The 24300-nt window shown below is 40.7% G+C and overlaps 1 protein-coding gene across 2 annotated transcripts in view; it reads left to right on the top strand.

Annotated features, from left to right (window-relative positions):
* LOC149158259 (histidine kinase 5-like) overlaps positions 1-24300 on the top strand; it is a 107547-nt gene that overhangs the window by 28849 nt on the left and 54398 nt on the right. Inside the window, exons 2-4 of one of the 2 annotated variants that reach the window (XM_089436165.1) lie at positions 15999-16196; positions 16616-16709; positions 17232-17441. In XM_089436165.1, coding sequence (XP_089292291.1) covers positions 15999-16196; positions 16616-16709; positions 17232-17441 — 502 coding nt within the window. The remainder of the gene's footprint in view (positions 1-15998; positions 16197-16615; positions 16710-17231; positions 17442-24300) is intronic. The other variant, XM_089436166.1, reaches the window with a different exon arrangement.

Genomic DNA, 24300 nt, shown 5'->3' on the forward strand with positions numbered 1-24300 from the left:
TGGCTTTTGCCAGACCTCCAACCCTAGGAAATATTGCATCAGTCCTAGGTCCTTCATCTCAAATTCAGAAACCAACTCCCTCTTACATTTGTGAATGAGAGGGTCGGCACCTGTTAGAAAGAGGTCGTCCACGTAAAGTACCAGAATGAGAGGTTTATCATTTTCAACCTTAAAGTAAAGGTTCAGATCCTTCACTTCTAGTGAATCCCAACTTCATCAGATAGCTATCGATCCTTTCATACCAAGCCTGAGGTGCTTGCTTCAATCCATAGAGAGCTTTCTTCAACCTGCATACATGAGATTCTCGGTCATGAACCTCAAACCCCTCTGGTTGTTCCACATAGACTTCCTCTTTGATCGAACCATGCAAGAAAGCGATCTTGACATCCATTTGATGTAGGTTCGACCCTTGCGAGGCAGCAAGGGCTATGATCGAGCGGATGGTGGTGTATCGGGCAAAAGGTGCAAATATCTCATCATAATCTACACCTTCCTTTTGAGAGAAGCCTCGAGCAACAAAACGAGCCTTTTCTGCACTACCATCAGCTCCATGCTTGATTTTGAAGAGCCACTTGGAGGTGACAACCGATTTGTCCTGGGGTCTAGGGACCACATCCTAGACATCATTCTTCATAATTGACTCATACTCTTCATTCATAGCATCCTTCCATACTTGTTGCTTCACGACTTCTTCGAATGATGAAGGCTCATTTTGAATGATAGTGCTCATGACAGTCAAGTACCCTTGATACCTGTTCAGCTTCTTGCTTTCACGGAAAGCCCCTCTTGGTGCAATATGTCTCTCAGCATCTTCGAGAGTCTCCCTAAGCCATGAGGGTCTCCTCTTGGAGGAGGAAGGCTCGTGAAGAGGAGGATCTGTGGGATCCATATGTTCATCTACATCAGGCATCGTTTTGTCCTCTTTTTCACCCTGATTTCTGGTGTCAGCTTCTTTGTCCTTCCTTAGGATAGGAAGGTTGTTGATCTTCCTAAGGGCCATATCTTCGTCAAAGGTGACATCATGACTTATCTCAACTTTCTTTTGACCAACCACATAAATTCTATATCCCTTAGAATTTTCACTATAGCCCACAAAGATTCCTTTCTTCCCAAATGCACCCAATTTGCTTCTTTTCTCTTTTGGCACATGAAAGTATACGGGACTTCCAAAAATTCTAAAATGAGAAACATCGAGTTTCTTACTGGTGAACATTTCTTCGGGAGTCTTGGAGTCCAATGCTTGATGAGGGCATCGGTTTTGAACATACATGGTGGTATTTGCAGCTTCAACCCATAGAAACTTTGGAAGCCCTTGATCATGAAGCATGGCACGAACAACTTCTACAATAGAGCAATTCTTCCTTTCAACCACACCATTCTGCTCGGGAGTGTATGGCATTGTAGTCTCCCTCTTAATGGCAACTTCTTTGCAATAATCTTGGAATACATTGGATTCGTACTCGGTCCCATTATCAGTGCTCAATATCTTGATTTTCTTCTCGAATTGGTTTTCGACCAAGGCTTTGAAGTGTCAGAACTAGGTGAACACTTCATCCTTCTTCTTCAAGAAGTAGATCCAGGTATTGCGAGAATAATCATCCATAAAGGTGAGATAATATAAGTATCCTCCCAAGGAGTTTACGGGCATCATACTAGATATGTCAGAGTGGATCAATTGCAATATATCTGTGGTCTTGCTATTACTTGAGGGGAATGGTCCCCTTGTAACTTTTCCTTCGAAACATCCCGGACATACACCTTCACGCTCTACTTTGAACTCGGGCATACTTGTCACCAACTGTCTCACATCGGGCAGGGCCTTATAATGAAGATGGGCAAACCTTTGGTGCCATAGTTCAGATTGTAGAGATGTGTCGCAAGACATGGCTCCCAATGGACTTCCTCCAATCTGATACAAAGTGTCAACCCTGAACCCAAGAGTAAAAACATCCTTAAAATCTCTTTTCCAAACACGTACCTTTCCATCGATGAATGCCACCTTGAATCCTTTGTCCTCCATGGCTGAAATGGACACTGGGTTCTTCTTGCAAATGAATAGTGTTATCTTGATTCAATTGAAGGGTAACATTCCCTACTCCCTTCACGGGATAGGTGGCATCGTCTCCAAGGATGATCTCCAAGTTTGTCTCCTTTTCTATCAGATTAGAGAGGGCTTCCTTGTATCCGTTGAAGTGCCTTGAGGCACTACTATCAATCAACCAATTTCCCAAATTGTCAAAAAGAGAGGTAGTGGAGAGGGCCGATATAAGATAGTACTCTTTTTGCTATGCTAACAACATTTGATTCTTCATACCTGGAGTTCTTTGATTTCTCAGAGGGTCGACCATTTCCTTGATGTCCCACATTCCTTTTTCTTTTGCCATTGGACCTGCCATTCCTTTGATCATTGGTGTTGAAGTTGCCCCTGAAATGATTGTGATCATCATCATGCGATGTTTCCCTTCTATTTGGACACTCCCTTGCATCGTGGCCAAACTTATTGCAAACAAAGCACCTGCCCTTCCTTCCTCCCTTAGATCCAGGCTTTCCATGGAAATGACCTTTAGACCCTGCGTTATTTCTCCTTTTGGCATGAGCGGAGAATGCAGTGGGGTTGCTTCTATTAGAAAGCATTTCTTGCTCCACCATTCTTGTTTCTTCTTGAATGCATTTCAACATCAATTCTTCAAACCCTAGAATTTGATCATTGTTGAGAATACTGGTTCTAAATAGATACCACTTAGGTGGAAGTCCTCCAAGGGTGGTAAGAGTAAGTTCCCTGTCAGAAATGACTTCTCCAATCGAGAGTAGATCATTCTTGATCTCGGTAATCCTCAAGAAATAGGATTGAATGTCCTCGTCCTTGCCCTTCTTAATATCCTTCAACTTATTCTTGAGAAATAGAATTTGATTAGCATTACTAACCTTGAACATGCCGACCAACCTATCATAGATCTCCTTGGAGGTCTTTAACTCGGAGATATAGACCACCAGATGCTTGTCAATGGAATCCCTGATAAGCTTCTTCACTTTGACTTCAACCCTATTTACCTGGTCTTCGTAGCAGCCGGTGCATTTGAAGGAGGCTCAAGGATTTTACTCTGCACATAATCCACCACTTATTTTTCTTCCAAGGTCAAATCAAGAGACATCTTCCATCCATGATAGTCAGATTTATCATGGAGCTTGTCTTCAGTCGGGAAGTAGGATGAAGAACCCATTGAGCCTTTTGTTCTTGCCCAATTGTCTTTGGTGATTGCTCTTTCACTCTTGCTTGGGCTTTGTCTTCACCTCAGCTCTAAAACCATGTTAATTTTAGGCAACAACGGTATGTTCTATGCTTTAGAGCAATTTTACTTCAATTTCTTTACTAGCCCAGTATCAATATTTAGATTAGCAATCACATCAACATGATAGTAAAATGCAGATAGAACATAAACATAAACAATAGAAGACAAGCCAAGACAAGAGGACAGAAGATGTGGCACCAGCGAGGGACAAATCCCCAATGTGGGGAAACCCTTGATCAAATCTTCTTTTAGTCTTCAATAGTTTAGCAGAGAGAGGTAGTACAATTTATAAATCTGATAATTTATAACAGTAGCAAAAGAGCTCTAACCAAAAAAGTCAAAGTTGGTCAACAGGGCAGATTTAACCCTCAACAAATCGGTCAAATTCAGTGAACTTCGGCCTCCAAATAACAAGATAAAACAACCCTCAAAACAGTCAAATTCAGCCTAGTCAAAGTCTAGTCAAACAACCCACCTGCAGTCAGCCCTAGCTGCAGTCAACGCTTTCAATAGTCAACGTTTAGCCTCGATTTCTGTGCCCATAAATGTGGCCTTCCCAAACAGAGATAGCCCTCACAAAAAAGCAATCAAAGGAGGTTAACACATGCTGGTCAATGCTTGGTCAAACTGTCCAGAAATTCGCTCTCCTGAAATTTCGGACGTGTGGAGAGAGAGAGGCCCAGAAATCTGTACTCAATCAATGAGGAGAGAGAGAGAGAGAGAGAGAGAGAGAGAGAGAGAGAGAAGTGTGAAGATGAGTGTGTCCAAATGAGGCTAAGGCATCATGTATTTATAACAAACGTTGAGGATGAATAGATGTGACTGTTGGGCTTTTGAGCCTACATAAGTTTGCTCGCCGACCTTGACAATTTGTCCATAATCAAAATAAATTCATAACTTCATTTGTACGTGTCAGAATCAGATGTCATAAATAAGATGACCCATGTGGAGTTTGGCCCTAGTTGCCAATTTTAACAAAGGGGAAATACACATTCACACAGAGCTTCAAGACTTTAACCAATTCTGTGACAAGGCACATGATCTAGTATGAAATATACATAGACTTGATAAACATTAGGACTCACCTAAGACCTCCTCAAAGAATTCCACCCTAGCTTTGGGGTATATCTGGGAGAAAAAATCTACTAATTATCCGTGTCTACAAACACGCATAATTTGGGGAGGTTAAAAAATTCCCTAGGATGAAACCCTTTGAGAAGAATCATAGGCTTACCTAGGTTTAATAGTCATACTAGAATCATTTCAAATGTAAAAGTAGAATTTGGGATTACAATGATGAAATTGGAGGCTAAATGATGACAATGATCGGAAAATTTTGATCCACTGTTTAGTCCTCTGCTTCTCAAACTGTTGACATGTACAAGGTCAACAAGCCCCTTGAAGAATATCAATGGGGATGACTACAAAAAATTGAGCTCTTCATTCCTCAATCTTTAGTCTCTGCCACAGCCTTGAATACGCTACAGGAGTTTACTTGGTGACTGATATGCACGCATAACAACTAGATGTATCTCATCCTCTTTTTAATCTTAAGCTTCAACAATTGAGGATAGTTAATACAACTGGTATATAAAGAGATGATTCAACCTAGTAATGAAGGTGATATGACCCTCTCAAGCAACAGAGAAACATGGCCAACAAGGTAAGGAACTCAACTACTGGAAAATGGAGAGACTTGACCCAAGTGTGCCTAGAATATATTCCCCTGAGATGCCAAACTCAATTCAACTAGGAGCAACCAACTTGCCTCTCTAGATTGATATGCACAACATCTTTCTCCCAAGAACTTTGACCCAATGAGAGATAAATTCAACCAACAAGTAAAGGGAAGGAATCTTGTCCCTCTCAACAAAGGAAATCGACCCATAAAGTGTTCAGATTTTAAGGTCATGAAGAACCATGAAATGGATACTTTGACCCTTAGAAATATAGGTCATCTTTGGTCCTTCTCCTTCGGCAAGCATTCTCTGCAAATAGATAGGTAGAAAAACCAAATATTAGAAGATAAATCAACTAATAACACTTTTTACCTCCACTATCTTTTGCAAATATTATTCTCCTTTGAAATGCAATGGCAAAATTTGAGTGATTTCGCTCTATAAACCAACTAGGGTGTATAGTTTCAACACTAAAGCTAGTAATGACAGCTAGAGTTTTCTAAACCCTAAGCTTTTCTCGCAAAACTCTCTAGGAGCTTCTTTTCTCAAAATGCAAGTGATAGAATGAGGTGAGACTCCTCAACCTTTTCCCTTTTATAATTTAGTGGCCATATTTGCTACCATTTTACCTTTTTTCCGACTTAAATAATAAAAACACTTTTCCCTTCTTTATTTAATAAAATGACTTTTTTTCAACTAATTAAAGTCACTTTAACCCTCGAGAAATGCTTAATTCACCTCCATGGTCACACCGACTACCCAAAGGCCCTTTTCATCATTCTACCTTGTAAATCTTTTTACCTCAATTCCAATGAGCTATTACATTAATGTGTTTATCCAAAAAATCAACCCGAAACAACACCTTAAGTGTAATTAATTAAAAAATTCCCATTAATAACTCCATTTTATAGAAATTGTCAGAATGCAACAGAACCAAGAGTGAACCATGCAAAATTGATCTTGATGATGAAATATGACAAACGATCTCAGGTGACCCCCATAAAACTCCTCAAAACCCTTTGGGCCCACCAATAATATAATCCTGCTCCCATGACTTCGCTAACATAAGCTATGGAAATCTCTCTTGATCTCATCATAAGGCAATAAATTTGGAGACATTACATCTTAGCTCAATGTATGTTTGTTGCTACTATAATGTTGATTCTTTCAGTGTCCCACGCTCCACCTATTCAGTGGCTTCCTTTTGTTGGGTCCTTCAACGAGGTACATCTTGCCTCTGACTACCATGGCAAATTCTAAGGTATATATTATAAGCAGAGTGATAACCATTTTTTGTTTTTATGACTTAAGGCTAGTTGTTCCTAAGAACAACAATATTGTCACACTTCTTAGTTTTCTAATTCTAATTTAATGTTAGCCTAGTGTGGATGTCAGATCAAAGTCAAAATTTCTATGTAGATGATTGTACATTATTGATCTATACAACATTCAACACACCATGTTGTTTTTTGTTTATGTTTCAATGGGTCATAATACTTTACATGTTGCTCTGTTCATAACAACATTTTATGAAAACTCCTGAAATTGCAACTACTGGAATTGATTATCCTAACTATTTATCAATTTATAAATTTTTTGACTAATATCAAATAAATCTCGCTGCAATTCTTCACAAAAAATAAATACGTTGCGGAAAAATAAACTGGAACTGAGAAACTCAAATCTCACTGCAATTCTTCACAAAAAATAAATACGTTGCGGAAAAATAAACTGGAACTGAGAAACTCAAGCACATAATTAACACAGTTAATATTAGCCTAGTGTGGATGTCAGATCAAAGTCAAAATTTCTATGTAGATGATTGTACATTATTGATCTATACAACATTCAACACACCATGTTGTTTTTTGTTGATGTTTCAATGGGTCATAATACTTTGCATGTTGCTCTGTTCATAACAACATTTTACGAAAACTCCTTAAATTGCAACTACTGGAATTGATTATCCTAACTATTTATCAATTTATTAATTTTTTGACTAATATCAAATAAATCTCACTGCAATTCTTCACAAAAAATAAATACGTTGCGGAAAAATAAACTGGAACTGAGAAACTCAAGCACATAATTAACATAGTTATTTTGGACTAATGTCCCCGGAAAAACTCTGAAGGGAAAAACTGTGCAGCATATGAGGGTTTATTTTATTATTATGCAACAGTAAAAATATGAGTACAACAATCTATATGCTTCACTGGCAACCCTTCAGAAAATAATTTGGCAAAAATTTTGGGAGAGAATTTTCTCCCTTTGCAAATCAACAGGCCACTTTCTGACCTGCTCACACTGTTGGCCTGTGCAAGTCTGGATGACCCTTGAAACTGCCTCCAACTGGGCCGCCTAGCCTCCCTCTGCCTCTAGAAATGACTTGCTCTGCCTTCCAAGTGGTCACCAGACTTTCAACAACTAAATCAATCTCTTCCTGGCACTCGCACTCAGGTTTCTGGCTCACTCGCATTGCTTGGACGACTTTGCTGCAAAATAATTCGTACTCCCTCTTTCTAGCCTCTCCGAAACTGGAAATCTGCTGGGAATTCCTTCGGAATTCTCTCTGTTGCTCCCTCAATCATTGATGCTCCTCTACTAGCTCGAATTCTTTCCTCATTGAATCACTGTGCACTGGGAAATTCGCACTGTTTGGATAATTCGCTCTCCCTCTCGTGTCTCTCCTCATCCCATCGATTTGCTCTTATAATCTCTTGCTGGAGCTTCAACGACCATGATTAGATCCTCCTCAATGACTAAGATCATCCTAGACTCGATCCATGTGAGTCTCTAGAGCATTCTCGATCATCCTCAATTTTTTTTTGTCGGTCAAAAAGTTTGCATTATATTATCAGAGGAAACTTGAGTACAAAATTCTTCTCCCATGGTCTTGTCCTAATATGCCAGCCAGGCTTTGGCACCTGAGAGCCAGGGAGAAGCTGATTACAATCACCATTTACATTTATTTCTATTAGGCTTGAAGGCCATACCATACTAACATCAAAACTGAAATACATAACCAAGAAAAGACACCTCTCAAGGAGGTTGGTTTGGTGGAAAAGCAGGGGGTGGAACAAAGATGGCAGCCCGTTCATGCATATGGAAGTCGATGTGCTCGACTCGCGCCTCCAGGGAGCGAAGATGCTCGTTGGTGCGACGGTGGTGGCGACACATACTTTCCAGATTGTCCAAGATTTCAGTTTGAACATGCTGCACATCGTTGATGTAGGCCACTAGCTCATTCTGGTCCTCGTAGCGCTGGTCCCTCATAATGTCGATATTCAGTTGTATATGGTGCAACTGATTGGCGATTGAGTTCAACGTGGCCGGAGAAACAATTAGTCCTAGGGAGCAAGACAACGAACCGTTTACTGCTGCTACAGAGTCCCGACTTGTATTTGAAGAGGACCTTCGGGGCGAGGAGCCCCTCCCCCATGCCATGGACGACCCCTCTAACGGGGCATACTATCGAACCGAAAATGGATAACTTGAACTGTGTGCACGGGCCCGAGCCCCCAAGGCTGCTCACTGAACCTGCAGAGGGCGCTCAAAGGCAAGAAAAACCAAATAGGAATAGGCAGGGGAGAGGGAAAACCGATACCGAAAATTACCACCGCGAACCCAAGGACGCGGGCTATCAAGCGCCTGCTGTCTTTTATGCTGCCTCCCAACCTCTACACATAGACCTTGCTCTAGAGGAGAGTAGTAAGAGCTGCTCGAAACTTTGACCCCGGGGAGTAGCCAGAGAACAAGAGACCGAGCACCCGAACGTCAACACCCCCAGAGTTATTTTGAGGTTGTCCCTCTCCTAATCCCTGGTAGAAAGAGAGCCACAACTAAGCCAATTCCTCCCGCCAAGACAAGAAACCAGAGATGAGGAGGCAAGCACTCCGGTGGTAGAGCTTATCCTCGGCTGTTAGCAACGTACCAGGATCCCACAGGCCGCCCTAGATTGGAGGAACGCCACAAGCCAACTCAAACCAGTCCTCCTCCCCCTCGCTAGCCTAGAGCCATGCATGTTGTTGGGCGCTCTAGATCTTGACCCTCCAATGCACAATACACCAAACCTTCATTGCTCATTGCAACTCACTGTGTAGAACCTCAAGGGATACAGTGTTTATAATACCGATGCCTACGAACGGAAAGCCGCATGCCAGGCATTAACACCTGTGCGTACCACCATAATGAAACTTAAACATTTGGCCTTGAGTGTGTGGATGCCATGTGTGCATCGTACACTGACCTATCTGCCCGTCTATCCATCGATCCATCACCCCCATCGGGGATTGATCATCTCAATTAATTCCCATTAATTAATCAATTTTCCTAAGTTACTTAGGCATTTTTTAATCATTAATTAATTAATTTAATTGAGGCGTTTCGCAAGCTTATCTCGTGAAACCTTTTCTGGGTTTTGGAGATCTCATGTTCCTTAGTCTTGTAGACGCAAATCGAGACTAGAACACCTGTTCAATGCTACACAATATAACACTCCCTCTTAGCGAGGAAGTTGTTCTCTCCACTAATAATACTCTCTTGCACTTGGATAGTCCTGCGTTGCTGATGTCTGACTAACTGTCTTCACTTCTCCAAGCTGACTAGTCTCCCTATCACTGGAAATCACTGTGAAGAGAATACTGTCCATCATGCTACTTCGCAAACATTGATCTACTAATACTGCTGTTGCTACTGCAACTACTAGAATAATGAGTCTGATCTCCCCAGATCGTGAAGCGCTAGCTTCCATAGCGCTGCTCCCTTTGAAGCTAGACTCCCTCCACTGGAAACTGGACTACGTAACTCTGCGTTGGGAATCTTTTCGCTGGAACTGCACCTGCATCTTGCAACTGGGCAATTCACACTGCCTGTGTCAATGCAACTAGCTTTGCAACTGTCTCACGTGCACTGACTGCAACTAGTTCTGCAATTGTCATTTGACTACATCCTGCTAACATTGTGTCACTGTAGCTAGCTTTGCACTGTTTCGTGTGTACTGATTACAACTAGCTCCACTGACACTGAATCTTGCTACTGTGATACTGTGGGCCCTTGTAGCGAAGGTGATGGTCCCGCTGCAACAATCTAGAACTGATCTCCTTATTGCAACTGTGCTGGACTCTGCCTAGCTTGATATGCATCGGTATTGTTGGAATAAGGAATTACTAAGGGGGGGTGAATCAATAATTGGGAGATTTTAAAACTTTAAGTTTAATTCTTTACTCTCTTTCACTCTTGTCAATTAGTTATGTGAGCATTCTCAAAACAACATATGTACAACAATGTAAATCATTCATATGAGCATGCAATCCGTCAGTTTGAGTAGCAAACACATATCGACATAGGTATTTTTTACGTGGAAATCCAAAGGGAGAAAACCACCAATCTGTTTGTTATTATGATGTAAATTAAACACCTACTTAATTACATCACTTTGTTTGTGAGCACCCACTCACAAGAGGCCCCAACCCCCTTAACATAGCAAGCCACTACTTGCCAAGAGGCACCAACCTCTTATGAATGCAGACCACTACCTGCTTTAGCCATTGTTCTGCTTTTCATACAATTTTCAAACTGAAAACAGAGGGCTATAACAAATGCTTAGAAATATAAACATGATCTATTGTTGCACCAACTCCTTCACTTTTGCTTTGCAGTTCCATTTTCACTGCCCTCTTCACTGCTCTCCAAGCTCTGGTCTCTGCCCTCAACTCCACTGTAAAAACAGTTAACTCTCGACACTTAGCTCCCTGCTCCTCACACACTCAACCTCGACACAAATGCTGCATACCCTCCTTTGCACTACTGCAATCCACTGTTTTGTTCCTTCACTGTACTAGAAATGATGCAGTCCTACATATTGACTAAGGTGTGCACCATAATACTTGCTCATGCTGTTGTTGCATCAAATTGTCTGACCTTTGCAACCACATTAAACTCTAGGAATGGGCTTCATTTACTCAACTATTGCAGCTGCATTAAACCACAGAATGGGTAGTTGAGTGTCTCCCATACTGAGAATAAATTCTCAGTCAAACTGCACACTACAACAAAGCTCCCCATGCTTATTAATTTCCCACAAAACACAAAATGTATCTCAGGCATCGCACTGTCCTGTAATCAAATCTTCTGCACTCAGTGATCTTATCAATTTAATTCCTTATGACGAGCAAGTGAGAGTAGAGGAGACTTGCTTCTTCTCGGAACAAACTTTGCAGTTGCCATTAATCCAATCACTAACCTTGTTATGCAAATTTACTCAACTGTCGACTCATTCATCTAAGTGCCTAAGCATTTTGCTATAGACCCACATGCCTTGTCAAAATTGCGCTGCCAAATTAACTTACCTCAACCCCTTTTTATTTTATTAAACAATGTTGCCAAAAACTGTTTTGGCCTTAAGCCCCTTTCGCACTAGCACTAGTTTGAATTTCCGCCATAGGACCGCTGCCTGTGATCACCGACTAGGCCTTTAGGAGCTAAGCTGCTCTACGCCCGTTGCGGGTTAAATTCCTTTTCTTATATGCTCCGTTCCCTTGGTCTTATTTCTATGTGAAATGACCAAGCGCCAGTGCTAAGGCTAGAGCTCTCTCTATCCCGACGCTTTTGTTTGTGCTTTTTTAATAAACCTCCAGGCTTATTCTTGCGGGCTTTGCTATCAATGGGGTTCACTAGGACTGCTTCTCATTGGTTGCTGACTGCCATATGTTAGTTCCATCGTGGCCGGACAACCTCCTCTCGACGCTTTTGCATGTCTTATCTTTAAAATCCTCTACGCTCCTCTTGGTGGGCTTAATTGTCCTGTGGGGCTGCCCGACACCTTTTTAATTGGCTGTCGCTCTGTCAAAGCCTCGTTAGCCTGATACCTGCAACCTCGTGCATAAACTTTTGGGCTAATGCTTTGGTAGGCTTAGTTGTAAGCGGGGTTCGCCTGCTCACTTCTCATTGCTTGTTGGCTGCCTGGCTGTTAATGCCGATGTGTCCTGGCTCCTGTTACTTGACACTTCCACTTTGTGCACCTAGAAACTTCGCGGGGCTCCAACCAACAGGATGACATCATGCTGACATCACCTATGCCACGTGTCAACCTATGAGTGGTCCACCTGTCTACTAGAAATGGGCCTTTTGGGTACCCGAAAATGTCAAAATTGCTTGCTACATGTCCACCTCCAATTGGACCACGTCATGCGGACATCATCGGTCTACATCATCTCCTGAGAGCCAATAATACGCTGCCACCTGTCCCTATCAGAGAGGAGAGAGAAAGGGTCCTCGAGGCCTTGTTTTTCTACCAATTTCCTTTATAAATTTTTCTTTGTTTTTCCATCAGGCCAACTCTCCATTGTATGCTGCTTTGTAATCCCTCCGGGATAGCCCTCTGCGGGTTGAGTTGTTGGAGTGGGGACCTCTCGCTCAACTCTCATTGGTTTGTGCTTTCCTTTGTGGCCTGACAACTTATATCCCGATGCTTAAACTTGTGTGCCCCTTTTAATCACGCCGGGTGAATACCTCCGGGCAGAGTCTGCTGGGATGGCATCACCTGCTAGTGTCATCCCGCTCATTTTGATTGAGTGCTTTAACAAATGTGTCGGCCTTCCCCTGCTGGGCCAGGCTATCAAGTTGGCTCTACCTGAGGCCAATGAAGTGCTTTTTCGCTGTTTCGCTGTCCATGCCACGTCCACCTGGCTCTCCTTTAGCGGCTCTGCTAAAAGGCTCCACCAACTCTGCCCAACTACCAAACTTGGTCACCACTTTGACCCAAGGCCACATTTAACTCTGCCATCTAACTTTGAGGCACCTCAACTTTGATTGATAATTAGTTGTGATCCAGGAGGTCTATTTGCAGACTTCAGTATATAGTTGGAAAGCTCTTTCCGAGCACTATCCAATTGTATAATCTCCAAGGGTATCTGAGTTGATCTCTTGAGGCAGAATCACCTCCAAAGCCTGGGACTCTCGTCCAACATAGTCATCATATTATGGCTTCCCCAATAAGCCTGATGGTATGATGATTCTCTACAAGAGACAACAACAACCGTGGGACTCCCCCTGAGACCAATGCTAGCTTGGTTGACATCAATGCCAACACAGAAGATGCCACTAGCCATTTAGGCAATGCCAACTGCCCAACAAGTATCAATGCAAACTCCTCCAATCTGGTAGTTACTTCATCAATCTCTGCCAAAGCTGTTGTCTGCTCTTGCTTCTTGTCCTTCTTCCTTTGAGGACACTGGGTGACATAGTGGCCATACTCATCGCACCCAAAGCACTTGATCTTTGACATATCTTTCTTCTTTCGCTCTCCTCCCATTGAGCCTTGTCCTTGACTGGGACCCTTCTTCTCCTTTCCCTTGGATGCAAGGGCTACGTTTTCCTCATCCTCCTCCTCCTATTTCTGTCCCTTGTTGTTGTTGTTGGAAATACCATTCGCAAGGCTGAGTCTCATCTCCTCCCGAGTGAAGTCACTCCACAGATGATCCCATGCAGGGAGCATATCTCGCCCAGAAATAACTTGGACGAAAGTATGCCACTCCTTGGTGAAACCATTTAGAGTTGTTTTGATTAGCTCACTATCGGATGGTTTTAACTTTTTCTCTAATGGTTGCAAGTTCACCTCTGACATTCTGAATCTTGGTGAGGTAGGGTGTAGCGCATTCTCCCTTTTGCATTTTGGTGGTCCTCAACTTCTCCTTGAAAATCATCTTCTGATTCTCCGATGGATTCTCATACAACTTTACTATTGCATCCCACATTTCCTTTGTTGTGTTTAGTGTAGAAATATGTGGAACGATATGATCTCGAATACCATCTAGGATCATCCTCTTAGCCTTGGCCATTTGTTTCTTGTACGTTGCCTGTTGCTGAGCATCTGTAGTTATGGCAATAGTGTTCTTTGCATACTCCTTCAGACCATACTCATCTAACAGGAATGACATTCTAGCCTTCCATATGCCAAAGTTGGAGGCTTCGTCTAGTCTATCTTGATCCCTGAGTCCTGCGGTGGCCATCCCTGCGAAACTAAAATAAGCTGGAGGTTAAGCCTGGAAACCTCCTCTTTTCCTGCTCGGTTTCTCTTCTGCTACTCGCACCCCTCTCTAGAATGTGCAGATCTGCTTGCCTCTGGAAATCCTCTCCAACAACTCACACTAGTTGGACTCCTAAGCTTGCTACTGCAACTGGAAATCTGAGAAAATCTAGAAATCCTCTCTCTTTAGTGTGCTTTTCTCTTCTTGCCTTGCGCAAATATGCAATTGCAACACATGTTGTAAATCTTCTGCGCCCTGATCTAATAAATCTGCTTTGCAAAACCACTAATTTGCCTACCGGATTTACTACCTGGCAATACCACTACCCGCGGTCACAAATTTGGAGCAAAAACGAGCTTTTCCACTGGAAATCAATTTTTTGCTCTGGTAATCGAACCCTTGGCTTGGCTTGGCTTGCGCAGATTTGAATAGAGTGCTTCAGTTCTCCCTCTGAAACTGCACGATCTCTTCTTCTTGCCTCTGAGCTTCAGAGACAGTCAAACACGCTTTGATACCATGTGAAAATTCCTTAAACTACAGCTACTGGAATTTATTCTCCTATCTGATTATCAATTTAATAACTTTTTGATTAATATCAAATAAATATCACTACAATTCTTCACAAAAAATAAATATGTTGCAAAAAAAAAAACTGGAACTGAGAAACTCAAGCACACAATTAACACTGTTATTTTGGACTAATGTCTCCGGAAAACCCCCGAAGGGAAAACCAGTGCAACAAATGAGGGTTTATTTTATTATTATGCAGCAATAAAAATCTAAGTACAATAATCTAGATGCCTCACTGGCAACCCTCCGTCAAATAATCTGTCAAAATTTATGGGAGAGAATTTTCCCCCTCTACAAATCAACCTTTCTCCTTTTGGCGTGCTCACACTGCCCACTGAATGCTCGCATTGCTGGCCTGCGCAAGTGTGGACAACCCTTGAAACTGCGTCCAATTGGGCCTTCTAACGTCCCTCTGTCTCTGGGAATGACTCGTTCTGCCTTCCGGGTGGTCTCCCGACCTTCAGCCACTGAATCGATCTCTCCTTGGCACTCACACTAAGGTTTTTGGCTCACTCGCACTGCCTAGACGACTTTGTTGTAGAATAATGTGGCCTCCCTCTTTCTTGCCTCTCCGGCATTGGAAATCTGCTGGGAAATTCCTCTAGAATTCTCTTTGTTGCTCCTTGAATCATTGATGCTACTCCATTGGCTTGAATTCTTCCCTCACTAAATCACTGTGCACCGGGAAATTCACACTGCCTAGATAATTCGCTCTCCCTCTTGTGTCTCTCATCATCCCATCGATCTGCTCTTATAATCTCTCGCTAGAGCTTCAACAACCATGATTAGATCCTCATCAATGACTAAGATCATCTTAGACATGATCCATGTAAGTCTCTAGAGCATTCTTGATCATCCTCAATTAATTAATCAATTTTCCCAAGTTAGACTTAGGCATTTTTGAAATTATGGATAAATTAATTTAATTGAGGCGTTTCACAAGCTTATCTTGTGAAACCTTTTTCTGGGTTTTGGAGATCTCGTGTTCCTTAGTCTTTTATATGCAAATCGAGACTAAAACACCTGTCCGATGCTACGAAAACTAACACATTTGTCTTTTTAGAATTATTTGTGTCACTGTGACGAAAATATTCTTCTAAGAAAGCTTTCTATTATGATACACTATTGTCATCTCAGGCTACCCCTTTTCTTTGGTTCTGTATGCTCTAGAGATGTAAAAGTTTTTAGCCAGTCAATTTGTTTGAATATGACATGTCTGTCATGAGTGTTTCCAATGGCGTGCTGAATATAAGCTGTGGTTTCCTCCCAGGCAGATTAGAGCCAATTCGCAGCGGCTATGCTTCTGCTTATCTGCAATAACATTTTTCTTGATGCACATGCAGGTGTAGTGTGCCATTTTAATTTCTCTACCAGTTATCTTTTAGCTTAGAGTGGATTCACTAAAGTTGATCAAACCAAATGTTGTGCAGGTTATGTTCCATATAGAAACTGCGGGAGTTAGGTTGAAATTGAACGCTTTAGAGACTGGAAAACCTCAAACAGAAGATGTAGCCATTCATCTGCCCAACAAAGATCATATGGTCTGGTGGGTTAATTCTACCCCCCACTTCAATGAGGAGGGCACAGTTATTGGGGTTTCCATGGTTGCTGTCAATATTACTGAACAGGTAATGTTAATAATAATAATATTAGTTTTACTAGATAAGTCACGTGAAAACACTTTCTTAAATGTTTTTTTTTTTAAACTAAATGTCATTGGAGTTGTTATATCAAGTTTTTGCATTTTAAATATAGCCTGTGGCAATTGAGCTAAGGGTAGTTGTGAAGTCATCGGAACAAAGTTTTTTGACCAGATAAATCATAAATGATAATACTCAATTTGCAATGGAGTATTAGTCAAGTATGGCTATATGTTTTGCTGGAAAATGGAAAAATGTTGTACTTATTGAACTTAGTAAAGTTGAGGAATGTTTTAAGATTTATTGGGAATCTGGTGAAGTGTTGAATAATTTGGCGACCTATGGTGTGAGAGCTAATACTGACTTTGGTAATTATAGAAATATTTATTTTAGTACTCTACTTGCAGGTGAAATTAAAGGAATGCTTGCGGAGATTAGAGGCAGAGATGGCTGCACGGAGGGCCATGGAAGAAGAACTTTGTCAAGCAATGAAGCTTACAGGTTTGTGTATGTTAGCTGTATTATTTCTTGGTTGGATGGAGCTATAAAGAATGTGAATTTTAGAGTTTCAGTTTGTTTACTGAACTGTAGACCTGCTCAAGCATCTTTACCTTATAATACGCATGTGATATCTGCTTTGGATTAAAATTGAAAAGTAATATTCTTTCATTCAGAAATAAATGTGTTAAATATATGTCTGCCTCAAATGTTTTGGGATTTATTAAGAGAGATTGTGATGTTTGTAAATTAAACTCCATCCACTGGCATCGACTTCTTGTGGCATTACGATTCTTCAACATGGATGCATGCATATTGAGGCTATAAATTCTAAATTTCTGCTCAATATTCTGAATTAGCACATCTATTTAGAATCGTTAACATTAATAGAACCATAATCAACTGAATTTCTTGCCATTGTTAAGCTTGAGCAGCTTCTTTATATATTCTTGCATTGTGTCATTTTGTTTTCAATTTGATGTGCTAGAGTAACAAAATGTTTGCCTTCTTCATGTATTTACACAGAAGACGCCATTCAGGCCAAAAATGTATTCCTTGCTGTTATGTCACATGAGATAAGGACTCCACTGAATGGCCTTTTGGGACTGGCAGAAGCTTTGGAGACTTCAGAATTGAATGTTGAACAGAAAGAACTTGTTAGAACCATTATTTCATCTAGTGTTATGGTCGCTGATATACTGGGTGATATCCTCGACCTTGCAACCATGGAGTTTGGTGAGATCAATTCCTTTCCGTTTCATATATATCTATATTAACTGATTGAACACCTGATAATTATGTGATGGGTGGACCAATATTTTTTTTTCTCAAGTGTTGTGTCTTTCAGTCCTTGAAGGTTTTTAGTGATTAAGATGCAGGATCAGTCGTAGAGAATGAGTTTGTTTTAACTTTTTACTAATAAGTGTTCTCCATATATGGATGAATTTCCAAGACAGTAAAGTTTAAACGCTTTGATGGATGAGGATAACGATGCATGATATTAAGGGATTTCTTGTTTGAGAAAAGCAGCCAAACTAAATGGAGTTAGCTTCTTCTATTTTTGTATTGTGTGAAGGCATAGCATTGGATATGCAGTGAATGCTTCAAATAGATACCAGTCAATAAAACTCTCATGAACCTCAATAGTGACTCTAACTCTCAAGTAGCTTCACCTATGCAGTGAATGCTTCAAATAGATACCAGTCAATGAAACCCTCATGAACCTCAACAAGGGATTTTCATTTCCTTCAACATTTTGTCTATCCATGGTAAGTGACAAATATCCAAACTTCAAAGAAATGTAACTTTAAAGCTTCAAAATTTAAACTTTAAACTACAAAATCTGAGAACATGTTACGGAATGCTGCAAAGCAAAATGCATTAACTTCAAAATTCAAAATAATGAGAATTTCTATCACTGTATACATGAAATTTTTTAAAATTGACATTATGATTAAATTTAGCATCATCTAAACTATTAAACTAAGAACTTGAAAGTCAATGTTGAAAGAACTTAGATCCACGTAGACATAAAGTTGAAGGTTGAAACCGAGAACTTATAAGCATAAAGTTAAACCTATGGCATATGATAGCAAGGGGTAAAGTCAGGAAAAACTGATTAATAAATTATATATCCAAATGAGAAGTTATTAAAAGCATTGATGACTTGATTAAAATAAAAAAATGCTCAAAATATTACATAGTGTGGGTGCCAAATGGAAATATGCCTCAAAGTAAGTTAACGAATTTGAAAACAAAATACCAAATAGAAAGTTCTTGACTCAATATGTCCACACTAGCATGATGTCTGAAGCTACTCATAATTCCAGATCTTCTACATGAAGCTGATCCAGAAATGCCCAAGCATCACTTTCTTTTCCCTTGTTATTATCATTGCCTTGCAACTGCAACCAAGTATTATCTAATGATACATTAACCAATACTTCACATAGAGCTGGATCTCTTCATAGATTTGGAAAGCATCCTTAGGATCTACATCTCACTATGTTGTTGGTCCGGTTACCCCTTGTGTCAGCAGGGGTACATATGAATTTTTGCAGCATATTCACTGCCATTGTAAGCCCAAGGCCACAAGTCAAAAGTCTTGTAACAACCTTGCAAGGTCTTGTATTAGGTGTCTTAGATTTGCTTGGTTAGACCATGGCCAGTCCCTTTGGGTCCATCTTTGGCTTCTTTCATCTTGGATAGGATTGGAGGGCCTTGGATGGGCTTATACGAGAACTCATGGTTTTAGAGAAACCTGCTTTTGTCGGGGTGATCATCAATGTATGGGCCAGTCTAGCTCACGTCAAAGTGACCTATGTCTTTCCGCATGGTTATGTGTCAGTAGAGTTTGTATGTGGCCTTGGAATTGGTGCAGTATCCCTCAAATAGTTCTCATATATGGCAGTCTAACATTGGAAACATTCACAGTTCTTGAGTCCACATGTCCCAATGCAATGTGGTCCCTATTACCCACCAAAATGGATAACATTTGACAGCCAACCAGATATCCAGCCAGCCAACAGCCTCGACAACCACTATTTGACAATGGTATGCCATGTGCCTCCTCCATTCGCATCAACCATGTGCCTCTCACCATCCAACATTTATACTTGGATGAAGGTGGGCTACTATTCAAAAGGTACTTTGATAATTTTGCAATCGGGTGCTTATAATTGTTTGTTTTGGGCATTTAGTAGGGTTAACAGGGTGATATTGAAGATTGACTTATCTTGATAGTAATTTTATTCTCTCACCTTATCAAGGGGGTTATCTTTAGCCCTAATCTAGTGGGACATAACTTAAGGCCTTAGGGTTATAGGAGGGGCACTACTTGGAAAGCCATGATTGAGATAACGTGTTCATCATCCCCTATACCATACTTGACACTTTCCAATGCACATTACAAGCCCCATATCTCACCTCCATTCTTTGGATCTAATTTGTCATGGTTGTTTGGGATTTGGCATCCACACGCTCATATTTAGGGTCGAAAAACTATTGTCTTGGAGGTTGACGTAGCTAAAAGAATGAAAAAGCATATCATGGCCACAACGAAAGAAAAGGAAACAAATTAAAATGTAAAAGATGGCCAAGGACTTAAGTTAGTGCGTGGGAAAAGGCCTAGCATGAGCTTGACCCTCCTCATTAGCCATCATCCGGTACCTGAGCGCATGATGCTCCTTCACATCAAAAGGAATCGTTGCATGTCCCAACCCTGATAAGCAATAAACTGATTGATCTTAAGGGGTAATATAAATGCTACATCATAAAGAGCAAGCTCCAACCCTTGAGTTATATGTGGTAATACAAAGCATTACAAGAAGTACAAGGCACACAAGAGGGGTAGAAAAAGAAGGCCGAGGTCGGTAACTCATGCCTTCACAATTACTCCCTCCTTTACATTCATACACTCAGAATGTGGACTCCCCATTTGCTGGTCCCTTTGACCATGGCACTTGGCCATGAAGCCTTTTCCCCTCCATTTCATACATTTACGCTAACCCCTATTGATTAAGAGATGGACCTTGGAACTGTCACCCCTTGAGAGTTGGAAGCACCTAGTAGGGTTGACCATTATCCGCCTCTACCAAGGGAGGAAACATGTTTGCGGGAGTTGGTCTAGATATCGGAAGATGATCCTCGTTTGAACTTTGAAGTATTAACATGCCTTTAACATTCAAGTTTGGTCTGCTTAGATGCAGACATGATCTTAGTCTTTGATTGATGGTTGCTTTCTCTTGAGTTCATGTTGTTTTTGTCAAGTGGTCCATTGTAGCCTAGGCCTTGAGGGCACCCACTCCACAGGTACCCAAGCTATCCAAAGATATCCATTGACACTTTTCGTGCATTCAGCCATAGTTTCCTTCATCTATGTTTCCTTCTTTTGCTTCCTTGACTCTTGACCTGCCCAACATCAACTTTACAAGGATAAGTTGCCATCACTTATGCATTCTCCAACTTCCCTGCATGGGGTAAAATCATAACTTGAACCCTTATCAAATCCATTCTTTTGTTCATATACCCTGAAATTGAAAAGTGAAGGTGTACCTTCACTATTGGGATGCTCATATTCCAACTTGTCCACGACATCTAAACTTGAGGAATTTTGCTCCATGAAATATCTATTACATGGTAGTGAACATATTCTGCTTGGTTGTATTTATGTATATGACAACTCAATATCTTGTAAGGAGACAATAGGTGATTCTTGAATTAATGTTGCACGCAGGCTTATTTGATATATTCGCTGTAGTTGACTTGTCAATGTTTGAAGTGTTTTCAGAGCTTGTGAAGAGCTTCTTCAAGTGTTGGAAGCTCTTGGACTAGGATCGCTGTTTGGACTTATTAACTTCAACCACAAGATAGTCTTGTATGATGTCGAGGGACCTGTTCTAGTTGTGAAACACATCTTTATTTCGATGATTTGGTAACATGAAGGATGGCCAAACAAACAAGATATCTCCTCGCCCAAGAATATTGAAGTGTGACCTTATGTTCTCTTCTATGCTGTTTCCAATTTAAAATTCAAGAAAAAGCCAAAGATTATTGTAATTGCAGAGATATTGCTTACCAGACCTTAGCTCAAAGCTATGTTGAAGATGCATTCTCTCATCTCTATTGTTGGTGTGGTGTTGATTGACAAGGAGAACTACAAAGGGTGGTCCAAAAATATCAATAATAATCTCGTTTTTAATGTTTCGTGGAATGGCATCTGTGAAGTAGAAGAAGTTGCCACCAAGGAAGGAGAGGAGGACAGTGGACCTAAAACACTCACATCAGATAAGGAGCTAGCCACATGAAAGAACAAAACCAATAAATCTTATGCCCTAAATATTGCATTAGTAAATGAAGAGATGAGTTGTAATATTGTTTCCATTAAAGATTCATATGGTGCTCTAAAGAAGTTAAAATATTTGTATGACTCGCTCAAAATTGGATCTTCTGCAACTGTTAGTGAAACTCTTCAACCTAGAGTTGAGGGATGATGTTCCCATGGCCTTGGCTTATGAGATCAAAGCTATCATGCATGACATAGATGCCACAGAGTGATGATAGTTCTTCCTCTAACAAACTTCATCAAGGCCCTCTACCCTACATACTCTCGCTATTTTCAATACCTGCAAGCTAGTGATCAATTGAAGTTTATTACATTTGACCAGTGTTGTAGGAATCACCTCTATGGTTTAGAGGTTGGAACTGCGAATTGTGTGGAACCGCACTTCCTAATTTTAGAACCATGCTTCAACAAAAAATGCACGCTTCCTAATTTTTTGGAATCATGACGGTTTTGTGCATGATTTTTCAAGTCGAAACTATAGGTCCATGCATGGTCTTGCCATGGTTTCGACATGGTTCTTGAGTGGTTTCAGAGGAACATGCACGGCTTTGCAAGATCATTTTTTTATAATGCTTTTTTTTTTGCCTCAACCAATGTTTGGGTGGGCCTAGGGTGAGTTAAGTGTGAGTTATGGAGAGGGAGGATGAGGTTCGAAGGCCTCTTCCCCCACTCTTTTCCTCATTCTTGCATCATTGGCTTGATCTTGGAGAAGAGAGGAGAAGAGACCAAAGGAGAGAGCAGGTTTTTTAGAGTAGATTTGTGAGAGGTTGGAGGAGAGAGAGAAGGAGAGCTTGGAGGAGTGAATAAGGATGATCTTCGAGGAGATAACAAGGGATGCCATCTACCTCAACTTCTCAAGAGCCAAAGGAGAGTAGGTTTTTGAGAGTAGATTTGTGAGAATTTGGAGGAGAGAGAAACAAAGAGCTTGGAGGAGTGAAGAAGGATGAGCTTGGAGGAGATAACAAGGGCTATCATCTACCTCAACTTCTTAAGAGCTAAAGAGGTAAGTGCAAATCCCAACTCTCTCAATTTCTTGTATTTCTTGTTTGTGTTTTATTTCCTCCTCTCCTACTCTTTCCCATTCCTCCTTCTTCATTCTCTTGTAGGTTGTCCATCCTAGCTTTGTTTTCATGGTGTTGGTGGGGGTAGGAATCAAAGGGAAGAAATGGAAGAAGAGGATAGTGGTCGAACCAATATATGATGAGGAGGAAGGGTTTGAAGGGGAAGGAGATGAAGAGGGAAATAAAATGCAAAGGGGAAAAGCTTCATTGTCACCCTTGTGGAAATTTGTGACAAAACTTGAGGGGGGAGAAGTGGTGGAACCTTCCAATTTATATGCCCTCATGATTGTTAAGGTGGAAAACCTTATAGTGGTTCATATAGTTGTGTGAGAAGACATCTTTGTGGGGTAATGGAGAGTGATGACAATAAGGGTGCCATAGGGATCTTAGTTTTCCCTAAGGTATCAACCGATCAAAGGAAAAAATACATAAAAATAGAGGAGGCTTCACAAAAAAGACAAAGTAAGAAACAAAAACTTTAGTTCGATGCATTTGTAACCTTTAGATTTGATGGCAGCAATCACACTTCATCTCCTCTTGGAATTTATGGAACCTCTGAATCTAGAAGAACAATATCAGATTTCCTTAATATTGGTTGGAGGGATGACGTGGATGCAAAAGTGGTGTGGTTTCTTTGTGCTTGCAGTGTACCATTCTATGTGCTTCACTCTCCCTACTAGCATGATTTTGTTAAGGCCATCATTGAAGCCCCAAATGGAAACAAAAGCCCCAACTATGAGAAAGCTATAACTTTGTTATTAGACAGAGAAAAAACAAAGATTCATAAAGCTTTGACATAGTTTACAGATTGGGGGGGGGATTATGGGGTATCTATTACATTAGATGGTTGGATAAATGTTAGAAAACAACATTTGATAAATGTTCTTGGTGCTTCTACTAGTGATGCAATGTTCCTTGTCATGACTCCTCCATCACTGCATCCCATCAAAACATTGCAGATCTCATATTGAAAAGTATTAATGATGTAGGTCCTAATAATGTGGTTCAAGTAAACACTGATAATGCAACAATTTGTAAGGGAGTAGGAAAAATCATTGAGCGACATCGTCAACACATCTTTCGGTCCAAGTGCTTGGTGCGCACATTGAACCTATCGATGCATGATCTTGTGAAGCATAAAAAATGTCATGGATTAATCAATTGTACAAGAGAGGGAAGCAACTAATTAAATTTGTCACAGGGCATACAAGGGTCAATTACTTTTATGGCACTTACTCCAAGTTGTAGTTGCTTAAGATTGCAAAAACTATATTTGCAAGCTATTACCTCACCTCTAGGCGCTTATTGAAGGTGAGACAAGCAAGTGCTATTGTGACATGTGATTCATAGGATGACATGAGCATTGATAGAGATGGTGCTAATATAGTGAAGGACATAATTCTTGACAACCACTTTTGGTCACAGGTTAAATATGTTTTGCAATTCACCAAGCCAATTTATTACATGATCAAAGATTGCATATTCAAATTGGTCAATAATTAGGGAGCTGCATGAGCAGATGGATAGCATGTTGGGGCAGATTAAAGACATTGTTGAGCCTAGAGATATCAACTTGTGTAATTATATTCCTGCAAAGGTGGAAAAACGATGGGAAATGCTAAACATTCCATTGCATGCCTTAGCATATGTTCTTACGCCTAAATACTATATTATATCATGGTTTTCATCA

This window comes from Pinus tabuliformis, chromosome 5_2 (assembly GCF_031772625.1).
Source record: "Pinus tabuliformis cultivar Carrire ecotype Pingquan chromosome 5_2, CPIR1, whole genome shotgun sequence".
Taxonomy (NCBI): Eukaryota; Viridiplantae; Streptophyta; class Pinopsida; order Pinales; family Pinaceae; genus Pinus; species Pinus tabuliformis.